The following is an 11,889-nucleotide window of genomic DNA, read 5'->3' on the forward strand; positions in this document are numbered from 1 at the left end:
CTCCCACCACAAGGCCAGGACGTGCCACTGTCAAGGGCCGGACCAGCACGCACCTTCCCCCAGCCAGGGGCCCCACGGAGCAGCCCAGTGCTTGCAGCCGGGAGGTGCGTGCCCCGCCAGGGTGGGCCACCGCCGCTCAGCCCCCCGGGGGACACGGCCGCTCCTCTGCAGCGCTGTTCTGCTCCTTCCCAGACACAAAGCTGCTCCAAGCTCCCCATGGGAGCAGGGGCACTCGTGGGCTGCTTAGATTCAATACAGATTTGTGTGAAATGAGCTGCAGCCTCCTCCAGAGCTGGAAGTAAGCCTAACTAGAGCTGGGTGACTTGGGACCCCCACATACATGTGCAGGTAGGGGCAGCATCTGCCCCCCCTAGATGGTCTGGATGGCTGCATCCCCCATTCTCGGCCAGGCGGTGCCTCGGTGCCAAACCACCTCTTGGCTCCCCTGGTCATGTGGTCATGCCCTGGGGACACAGAAATTAGAAATAACCGCACCGAGGTGATACTGGCGAGCCAGGGCCCATGGGTGCAGGGTTTTGCTATTCCCCATTCAGTACCCCTCACACCCCACAGTTGTTGTATCCTTCTGGGAGCAGGGGAAAGCGAACCACGGGGTGATTAAGGATTAGCTGCATGGTGCTGTGCCCAGGCTGGACGTGGCATGGCTTCTGCCATGGCCAGAATAGCAGCACAGGAGCTGCTTAGGGCATGTGGCTTCAGCCTGGGCACACAGCCCAGGTTGCAGGGAGAATTCTGTAGCCCCAGGACCTGCCCTGAAGCTAAGCCAAGCACTGGAGGTGGTTTCTGCTGAAGCCCCAGCAGTGGTCAGTGCTTCCAGTGCATGGTTCGCTGCTACATCCTATGAGTCTGGGCTCTGGGTGCCGTCCCCTCTGCACCCCCCTGACAGGTGGGTCCTCTGCCCTCCTACCCTGATTTGGAGTGAAGTCTGGGAGATTCATGGGGTAGAGGAGGAGTCCAGACCCATGTGGCTTGAGCCCCAGCAGAAAGGATGGCTGGGCTCAGAGACGGGTGGATGTTGCCTTCATTGGCTGCGTGGTGTAATGTAAGGGCTTTGCACAGTGCCCATCTCCCCCATGAATTAAAATGCTCCCATGGAGAGGAGCCTGGAGCATGAACAAGGTGACTTTGAGTACATTAGGATAAAACAGGGTGCAAGCCCCCATCTCCATGTCCCACGTGAGCACACTCTCACCAGGCTGGTGTTCAGAAGCCCAGGTCCTGATCAGGATTTGGCAGCATCTGGTGCAGACCAGGACTCCGCAGATGTGTCTACTGCAACTCCCCTGGGGACACCACGAGGGGACGCCAGCCCTGAGATCCCTCTTGATCATAGTGTGACAGAGGTGCTCAACCTTGCCAAGGTGGCAGAGTTTCAGGGTCCTGAAGAGCCACAGGCCCTGGTGGACCACAGGTCCCTCTGAGGTTCCTCGGGTGGTCTTCTGCCTCCGTGTCCTGGGCTTGGAGTCAGGTTTCCACCCACGCTCTGGAGGGACCCGAGGCCTTTGGTGGGTCTGGTGCCAAGCACCTTTGCCATGAGCACCCCGGCAGTGGGATGCGCTCTCGGCCCAGACCTACCAGCTGGCCCAGCCTCACACATTCTTCTCAGGGCATGTACTCGCCCCGCGCTCCGCTCACCCCCTCCCCTGCCTTATCTTTAAAGCGATTTTATTTTCGGAGATTCCTTCTGCAGTTCCTTCTGTTCGCCCAAGTTTCTCTCCCTCTTTGAAGAGGTTCCAGCAGGGTCCATCAAAGGCCGAGCAGATCTGTGGAACGGGAAATGTGGAACGGTCGCTCCAGCAGCTGCTGAAATGCAGTTCCTCTGGGTTCGGGCGCCTTCAGCGCTGGTGTTTGTGATGTGGTTTTCAGGGTGGTGGGAAGCTCATCCTCCTATGGCTGGCATGGCCAGAGCTATGCCCTGCTCAGACAGGTGTGACGGAGCACCCTTAGTGGGTCAGCAGCTGCAGAGGGCTCTTAGGGACCTCCTGTGAAACCCCACAGGCACAACCAGGAGCCCATGGCTTTAACCTGAGCGGAGGGGAGCTTGCTTTATTTAGGTGGCTACTGTCCGAAGAGAACAGTCTGCCTGAGCATCCCACCAGCCCTGTGTGACCATCCCCAGCCGTGGGAGCATCTCCCCTGGCCACTGAAACACCCCCGTTCTTCCCTCTGCAGCTCTGTGCTTGCCCCCTTGGTGTCCCATGACATGATGGACGAGGATGGGGCTCCTCATCTCTGCCCCCAAGGGCTGGACAAGTCTCTCTCCATGGGACAGGACACCACCAGCCCCAGACCACAGAGCTGCCCCTTCAGTGAGTATCCTGTGGTCAGATCAGCTCCTGCCCAGCCCTGGAGAGCCAGGAGGGTGCCAGGGGCTCAGCCGTCCTCTCCAGAGAAAACCCCCGACTGCTTCCCGACCCCCGGGAGGAATGTTTCCCATTAGCAGGCTCTGATAAGTGGCAGGAAGGAGAATTACCCTATGTGTCGGGCAGTTCGCTAGAGGTTTCCACACTTAACATATCACCACTATCAGCTCCCTGAAATGCACTGGAGGGCAGTGCGAAGGCGGCTGATTAGATAAAGACAATCTGCAGAGGGGCTATTTCAGGCATATTTCCATCGAGCAAGAATGTCTGCTTACAGGCGGAGGTGACAGGCCAGCGCTGCCAGCCCCACAGCGTCTCTTGGGTCAGCCTGGCCATGCAAGGCTCCCTCCAAAGCAAAGCCCTAGACCCCCACAGCCCTGTCCCACCAGGGCGAGAGGCGGCAGCCACCACCACAGCGCAGCTTCCCACACACCCCTCGACATCCGCAGTGAGTGGGTGCAGCAGCAGTGTCGCTGCAGGGACCCCAAAGGGCAGATGCTCCCGTGGGGCTTGGGGTGGGGTTAGCACTGCATCCCCTCATCTCACAGATCCCTGGGCACTTCCCAGCATGAGCGCCCCGTTGCCTGGACGTCCCCCTGTCCTGAGCTGGCTGTCCTTTGGCTGGGGGGTTGTGCTGCCTCTGTAACCCTTCATGAACACCCATGAAGCTGCTGCTGCTGTAAGCACCTTGGTGCACACCTCACCAAGGCATGGGCAGGCCAGTGGCCGAGCCTCCGGGCATCGTGCTTACACCACATGCAGGCAGTCTCCAAAATGCATATCATCAGGATTGAGAAAGCATCTGGAAGAGACATGTGAGAAATTAGCATCCGGAGCTAGCAAGCAAGGTGCTGGGAAGGTCACAAGTAGGCATAGAGACAGTGAGATCACCTGGAGACTGGGAAAATTGGAGAGGGTTTGCTCATTTACTTTGAATTTACCAGCTTTGAGGTTCAAGGGGTTTCATTCTGGGGATCACCACCACAAAGCACCGTTTAGGAATGGAGGTTGTACTGAACACTGCAAAAATTACAGGAATGTGTGAGCTTTCAGTGAAGATGCTTGAGATTTTGGCAATGCACTTCAAGAAGAGAATCTTGCCCTGTGCATCTGAATACTTAATAGCACCTTAATTGCAGCTGGCCTGCCAGGACAGACCCTGGCACGCAGCAGCCATTGGAAATCTCGGCCAAGATCTGCCTGGGAGGCTGCAAGAGAGGCGCAGAGCTGGAGCAGAACCAGAGCTGGGACATGGTTCTGTCAGTCTGTGTGCAGGATCTGCCCCTGTTGTGCCCTTAGCTCTTTTGTGGGTTTGCATCGGTTTCCAACTGCTGCGAGATCTGGGAGGACAAGGTTGGGTGGTGGCCTGCACGCACACCGAGCCCATGCAACCAGATGCTTGCAGGGCGTCAGTCCCCAGGGAGACCCCATCACAGCCCCCTGCTCTCTCCACCCCTCACACACCTTGTCCTTTGAAAAACTAGACTAGGGTGGCATGAGGAGATAAGGTGATGGAAGTGGCCGCACTGGGCTGAGACCTGCTTGGCTCCAACAGTTGTTTCTTTGGCCTGATGAAGGCCGTGGCTCTGCTCTCCTGGCCTGTCGACGCAGCCTTCTGCTCACTGTGGGCTCAGACAGTGCTCAGCCTGTGCTCCCCACCGTGCTTAGTCATCAAGCCTCACATGAGATGGAGCTCAATTTATCTCATGACAAGGGACAACTGTTCAAGATGGAGCAGCAACAAACATGGGAGTTCCTCATAGGACCTGGTACGCTTCCTCAAGACCGGCTGTCACCCAGGGGGAGAGCACATTTCCTCCTGCATGTCCTCACGTCACAACTGGAGACCTTCCCACATCACCATGGCCCATCAGACATCAGCAAATGCCTGATTTCCAGTCTCTAGCCCGGATATGTCCTGGTGGGATACCACCTTGCAGACAGCAGCTTTCCCCCTACAAGATGTCCCCTGTCCCTAAGTAAGGCTCTGCCCCACGGCGTTTGGGCTTAAGGGCTCCTGAGCACCCCAGTGCAGCAGCTGAGCTGGACACACAAACGTGGCCCATGCTATGGCCTGTTTGTCAGCCGGCGGGAGAAATAACCCTCCCTAAAAGCTACCCGTGGAAGCAAGTCCCGGTGCTGGTGGGACTGAGGACCAGCTACTGGGTCCGTTCACAACCAGCGCGGCGGCCGCTGGGGTTGCACCTGCAGGGACCTGCTTCCCCCCGGCAGAAGGAGATCCGCATCCATGGCTGGTCCCCCACCTTGGGGCTGCCGAAGCTTGGGCACCTCTCAGGGAAGCGTTTTCCCCCAGCAGTTCCCGCTGCCTCTCTTGCAGCCGGGCTCCATGCTATTTATACCTCACTCCATGGCCACTTCATGGTGCAGAAAGGCCTGGTGGAAAAGCTAAGGAAGTGAAATTAGTTTGGGGAAGAAATGACACTACCCGTTTATAAATAACCCGGGTTTCATTGATCTTTTTAGATGCTCTCTTGGCAGAGAGTCCAATGTCATCGCTCCGGCAATGCAGACAATACTTGGGCATTGTTTTATTCTCAGTTACAGGGAAAAGGACAGCACCAGCTGCCTTTCTATCTTTAGCCCATGAGAGCACCCTTCAATTGTTCTGCACTTCAAACAATAGGCACACGTGTGGGGGGTTTAAGATTGCTGGCCTTCCCAGAGCACTTTGCATCGAAATGTGGCCTTAGAGACAATAGATTTCTTTCATGCCGTGGCTGAAGCTGGTATTTATGTGACAGAAAAAACAGGGTGCAAGAGCTCTGTCTTGTTTTTCTTGTGCCTGATGGGCCAGCAAGGGGTTCGGTTCCCGGAGGAGCCCTCTGAACTCTCTCCCACCAAAACAGCCCTATTGTTCCCTCTTTATGTGGCTGGTGCCGAACATCACATCATCCCCTCTGCTCGCGGGGTCAAGTTAATGCCTTTGGTCCTCCTCTATTGCAAAAATGAGTTTCTGCATTAATGCACAAATATTCTGAGATACAGCAGCATTGGCCAAAACCTCAGACTCGGCTATGTTGGTCTTGGAGCATGGGAGAACTGGGGAGTTGTTTTTGCCCTCGTTAGAGGGTACCGGGGAAGCGAGCGAGCCCGCCTGTGGTTGATGAGCGATTCTTTGAAGGCGCGGACGGGCGGCCAGGCACCCCGCTCTGCAGCCGGCCGTCAGCTGCAGTGTATCAAATGCCCGTGCATAACTCAGCAGCGCCGTGGGCAAACAATCTCCTCTCGTTCTGGTGGTTCTGCCAGCACTCTCAGAGCTGGGCTGCCTCTGCCCTGCAAGGCTGGGGGACCTGGTCTGCGCCACGGGCATCCCGGGTGCAGGATGTGGCTGAGCAGGGGACATGCCTGCAGCAAAGCTCCTGTTCATGCATCAGGCTCTGATGAGTTGGAAAAGCAGGGTCTTGCCAGAATTATTTATCCCCCCCTGCCTCCCTGTCGTGGCTGATGTTGTATTGAGTTTCAATTGTCTGAGCCCTGGGCAGCCTTTGAAAGGGGATGCGCCATCCCAAAGCCACAAAGCCCATCTTTGAAGGCTCTTTAAGAGCCAGAGGAGAGGTTTACAAGTATAAAGTGCTTTTCTTTAAACTTTGCAGGACTCTATTTTTAGCAAATAAAGATAATGACCCAGTTGCTGTTGTTCATCTTTTGTTGCATGTAACATGCCAAATACTTCCCATGTCTGCCATATTTTTTTATCATTTAACCTTCTCCAGGCTGCATTGCAGCTCTCTTATGCTGTAGCAGAGATTATGGGCTATCTGAATGTACAAATCCTTCCCGGGCTACTGGATTACTTTGAAAAGACCTCATTCTCCAGACTGAATTTGGAAAAGAGAAAGTAAAGGCAAGCCAGAGCTCTCTATAAAAAGTTTTCCCAGTCAGAACAGGGTGCATTCATTCTGGGAGGACACTCTCGAGGACAGGGAAGCACCTTTTTCCAACTTAACTTGCAATGAAACTGGACCATTTTTTGCAATGTTTTGCTGAGAAATGCAAGCTTTTCCTTTCTCAGTCTCTTGGAGCAAATGGAGAGGAGAGGGCACTCAGGACCCTGCCAGGACTGGGGACTGAGAGGGAAAATGCTTCTTGTTTTTTGATTAAACTCTGTCCTTCTGCATCGTCACTAAACCTCTTGGACTTTGTTCCTCACTTCCAGCCCTCAACATGTGGGCAAACAGCCCTTGGCCTGTGGCAGGGTCTAAGCAGGCTCCCAGTGCAGGGCAGTTTTCCAGCAAGATAAGACTGGATCTACCAGTCCACTTCCAAATTAACAGCCTGGACCTTAACGAAGGTGTGAATCCACAGTTACTGATCGAAGGGACGGCAAAGAGGAAAGAGTAGGACTCCCAAGTCCAGAAAAGAGACGCAGTGGGTGCATTAGAGAGCTATGATCACAGAGCTTTATTTCAGAGACAGCTCTCTAAAAGCAGAGCTAAGAGGCTTGCAATGACCTCAAGTCCCTTATGGCCTCAAGTTGTGCCAGGGCAGGTTTAGGTTGGACATTAGGAAAAATTTCTTCCCCGCAAGGGCTGTCAGGCACTGGAAGGGGCTGCCCAGGGCAGGGGTCGAGTCCCCACCCCTGGGGGTATTTAAAAGCCGGGCAGACGAGGTGCTTAGGGCCGGGGTTTAGTGGTGGGATGGCAAGGTTAGGGGAACGGTTGGGCTTGGTGATCTTAAATGTCTTTTCCAACCTAAACGATTCTGTGATTCTATGATTCTATGACCTGGACAACTCCTGGCACTGGTAACAGGATAAAGAGCTGGTCATCTCTTGGCTTGGCCCGGCGACCAGTGGTGATCCATCTATGGAGGTGTGAGGGGTTAACCTTGGCTGGATGCCAGGTGCCACCAAGCCGCTCTATTGCTCCCCTCGTCAGCAGGACAGATTGAAAAGAAAAAAAACCCTCAGGGGACAAGATAAATGCAGTTTAACAAAAAGAAAATCAAAGGCCACGCACGGTAGCAAAAGGAAAACAAGATTTTGTTCTCTACTTCCCATCAGCAGGCAATGTCCAGCCCCTTCCCAGGAAGCAGGGCTTCAATGTGCATAGCGGTTGCTCCGGAAGACAAAATGTCATAAAAGATGAACGCCCCCCCCTTCTTCCTCCCTTTCCCTTAGCTTTTATCTTGATGTCACATGGTATGGAATATCCCTTTGGTCAGTTTGGATCGGGGGTCTTGGCTGTGGCCCATCCCAAGATCTTGCCCCCTGCCAAGATCTCGCCCCCTCCCAGCCCACTGGTGGTGGCAGGGCAATGTTGGAAACACAGCCTTGATGCTGTGTGAGCGCTGCTCAGCAGGAGTGGGTTATCAACCCCTTTCTACACACCGATAGCAAGCACAGCACCGTGAAGGCTGCTATGAGGAAAATTAACTCCATCTCAACCCAGTACAGGAGGGCAACTGAGCGCAGCAGCAGGCATTGCCCAGTGCTTGGTGGTGAATCCCCCCCAGGGTGGGAGCCTGCCTTGGCACCCTCCTCCTAATGCAGCCCATGGCAGGGTGCCCCTGCCTGGGGCTTTCGCTTGCTGCCCCCGGGTGCAGGTGTGGATGGGGGCAGGAGCAGCGCGGGTGTAAGCACAGCATGTGGGTGTGAGCCTGGCACCCTCCTCAGCTGCCACACTCTCGGTTAATACGTATGTATTGTGTACATATATACATATATACAGCCTTAATCCACCCACAGCCTCTCTGCAGGTTAGGTGGGTTGGGAGCTCTCCTGCACAGACAGGCTCCGGGGTGAAGAGCTTGCTGCAGGGCCTGGCACTTAGTGCAATTCCAGACTTGGTGCTGCTTTCACTGCTGGGTAACAGCAGCCCTTAGGGCAGATGGGAAACTGAGGCAAAGGATAAAGGCACTTGCAAAAAGTCACCAAGTCAGTGGCCAAGCGAGGAAAGGATCTACTCCTCCTCCCAGGCAGTCTACCTTACAGCCCAGGTCACCAAGGAGATGGGGGGGTCTCCATCCCGGGAGGTTTCCAAGGCTTAGCTAAGCCCCAGCCACTCTGATCTTGTGCTAGGGAAGGTCCCGCTGTGAGCAGGAGGTTGGGTTAGTAGAGGCCAGCCCCTTCCCTCTCTCATTCCCTGACATGAAGAAACATCTGAGCAAATCCCCTGTGGTAGAGCAGACAGAAAAAATCAGTATCACCAGGCAGCACACTGGAGTCGATGAAATAATTCACAATTTCCCAGTTTTGTGATTGCAGGGTCCGGACATCATACATGGATTCGCTCGTTCCGCTCCCAAAACTGCATCAGTGAAAAATTAAGTCCAAATAAAGATGCAGATCTGAGGCTGGTGTTCAGCCAGTGTTCTGCTGGCTACGCACAAGCGCCACACAACCCTCTCTTCACCAGCAATCGACAGCTTCAGACGTCTGTACCGCAGGTCGCAAACCAAGGCCAGCCCCACTGATTTTGTTGGAGCCTTCCAGTTACATCATAAACGTGCTGTGAAAATGCTTACACAATTATATTACTCCAGTGGGAACATAAATAATTGCCTTGTGATGACAATAAATCTTCTTTCTAGTTGTGCCGTTGTGTTGATGGTGTTAGGGTTGGTTCATTTTATTACACTTATTGTAAGGGCAGAGTGAGTTAGGACTGACAGTTCCTTTGTATGTTTAAACAAAAAAAGTAGGAAAGACCTGGTTTGGTTTGGATTTATTTACACATAAACAAATTCTGCCTGCTCCTAATACAGACACGTTCCTGCAGAAATAACCCTCTTGATTTGTCACACTGCCATTTTGAGCCCTATTGCTGGGAAATGAATGTCCTGCAAGTATATGAAACTGTTCTGAAATCTGAGATTTACCAGATGTGCCCAACTGAAGAGGCACAGAACAGCCCCCGGCCTCAGATGTGTCTGAAAGGAGAGCAGGGAGCAACCCTATCTCCTGATGAGCCAATACAAAGTGAGCGCAAATACACATCTAACGTGGGAGAACAGTATCAGCTTGCATTACGCCGCGGGGCATCCCAGAGACTGCCCAGGACCCGGGAGTGCCTCCCTGCTGCAGCATATGGTCGGGGATGTCCCCCTGGGGGCACCCAGGAGCACCCAGCAGCCTCTCTGGGAACAACAGGGGAGCATCTGCCATGGGGTCTGCATTGAGGTACCCCGGTCACCCCCTTTTCCATGTCCTGTCAGTGCAGTGCAGCAGAGGGATGTGGGCAAGCAAGATGCTGAAGAAACAGAAAACTTGCAGATGTTTGCAGTAATGGTTCAGTTAATGTTCTTTAATTTCCAAAGCTGGGCTTGCAGTTCCTGTCTTCCCCTGCCTGCAAAGGGTGAATTTCAGCTCCCACGAAGGCAACAGATGATGCAGCTCCAGTACAAGAGAAAGTGAGTTCACATGAAGATGTTTTCCACTGCTTTTGGCTCACAGCAGCCTCAGAAATTACGCTGGGGGCTTGCAGAAGGTACTCTGAGGGAGGTTCACAGCCTGCAGTAAACCAAGGGCCAGGTTACAAGTTCCCCGTGGTGAAAACACCAAGACTCTCTAGGAAAGGAAAGGCAGAGCAGGGGCCTGCCCAGCTCCTTGGGACTGCCCTTCAGGCCTGATGGGTCCCTCCAAGCTGGGATAATTTCAAATGAATTGGACAACATCAAATGGAGCTGGGTTTGCTTCAGGCTCTGCTCCCTTGGAGGAGGCTCTCCCTCCTGTGGGAAAGGCAGAGGTTTGCAAGATCTCGCACATCTGCAGGGATGCTAGTGGTCACCCCGATGTTGCGCTCGAGCACCACGGGCTCCCTGGAGGGGCAGAGTGACCGGCTGTGGTGGCCCCTCCAGAGGCTGGGGCTCTCCAGGGGGGACTGTGATGGCAGCCCCGTGTCGCAGCAAAACCCAGGCTCTCAGCATTCAGAGCCACGGAAAGATGGAGTTGTTCTAATATAGGTTCAGTTCAGGTGCTTTAATTTCCCAAGCCAGGCTTGAGGTTCCTCTGTCCGCCACAACCTGCAAAGGGCCGACTTCAGCTCCCACGAAGGTGACAGGCAACGCAGCTCCAGTGCAAGAGAAAGCGCCAACGAGCTGATGTGCAAACCACCACGCGCCGCTGCCTGCGCTCTGCCGGCCCTGCCACACATTGCCTCTGAGGGACAACACAAACTTGAATCCACCAGTTCACCGGCTGAGGTCTTGTGGCCGCAAACATCTTCAGTTTTACAAAACACAGCAGCTTTCTTCCAGCTCAATTTCCTTAGAGCGGCTCCGCAATGGGTGGCTTGACGTGGGCATTCAGCGAGAAGATGGTCCCCACTCTGCACATACGAGCAGCAGAGCTCGGCACTGTGCAGAAGAAGCAGCAGCAGTGGACCACTGCTGTTTCCATCTGGGGGGGGTTGACTGACGGAGGACACCCTCTCAGACCAGACAGCTGGGTGCTATCGCTGCCAGAGGACAAAACCCTTCCTGGGGTGAACACCTTGGCTGAGCAACCCCCTGATGACCAAAAGTCTTCAAGTGTTGGCTGAATCCTGGAGACACAACTGTTGGAAACATCTCTTTTGGCCACCACTCAGTATTTTGTGATTGATTTATTGGTGGCAGGGGATGATTGTCACCGCTTGTACCTTTGTCAGGCTGTTCCCGGAGAGCAGCAGCACACCAGTCGAGTCACTGGGTACTGGGCCTTTCTCTTGCTGCCCTCCCGCTGCCAGGGTGCTGATTCCTGGCTGCACACCGGTGGGAAGACCACTGGCACCACGGCAGGCTGGGAGCTCCGCAGGGAAACGTGTTCAGCATTTGCACTGGAGAGTATTGCTATTCGGCACAACAAGATCTATCCCAATAAATTGGTAAAATTATTGTCCCCGATATGGACAAGACACAATCTTGTCACGTGCTGGCAACAGATCCATTCTGGAGAACGTCCCTAGCAAGCTCCGACCTGTTCCAGTGGTGGCGGGTGCAGGTGAGATTGAAGGCCGGTGCCCACCTCACCTTTGTGACCTCAGGGATGGTGCACAGCCCTCGCTTTCCAGCAGGAGCAACCAAACCCAGCATCAACTCCTGGGCCGCGCCCCGCCATGTCCCCACTGGACGCAGCACCCACAGGCCAAGGCTGTCGTGCCCCGCAGCCCGCCAGCCAGGGGCACCCTGGGCTCCCCCCCAAAGCCTCTCCCTGCGCCTGCGCGGTGCCACATGTGTACTGCATCCTTTCTGCAGGGAATGACGTCATTATGGCTGATGATGAGTCAGAGGGGCGCTGAACCTTCCTCTCCGCAGGTCGGGACTGAGCGGCACCGCCCCTGGGAGCAGAGCGTGGGCTTCCTTAGCCCGAGCCCCCCGCCGCGGCGGGGACCTCCAGCGCCCACCTCCCGGAGCCCCACGGGTGACCACCGGATATCACAGCATGACGTCACACCGCTCCGTGACGCACCCCGCTGCGGGGCACCACGCCCCCTTGCTGCAGGCACGCATGCGCGCGCTCAACACCTCCCACAGCTCCTTCCCCCCGCCCCCGGTCGGCCCCCGG

The 11,889-nt window shown here is 55.1% G+C and overlaps 1 protein-coding gene across 1 annotated transcript in view; it reads left to right on the top strand.

The window, feature by feature from the left end:
* The first annotated feature begins 11,229 nt into the window (after nt 1–11,229).
* The window catches only part of GSS (glutathione synthetase), a 12,887-nt gene continuing 12,227 nt past the window's right edge, over nt 11,230–11,889 (top strand). The window contains exon 1 of the mRNA XM_009637388.2: nt 11,230–11,325. Within this exon, the coding sequence (XP_009635683.1) occupies nt 11,230–11,325 (96 nt within the window). The remainder of the gene's footprint in view (nt 11,326–11,889) is intronic.

This window comes from Egretta garzetta, unplaced genomic scaffold, assembly GCF_000687185.1.
Source record: "Egretta garzetta isolate BGI_Z169 unplaced genomic scaffold, ASM68718v1 scaffold24, whole genome shotgun sequence".
Classification (NCBI taxonomy): Eukaryota; Metazoa; Chordata; class Aves; order Pelecaniformes; family Ardeidae; genus Egretta; species Egretta garzetta.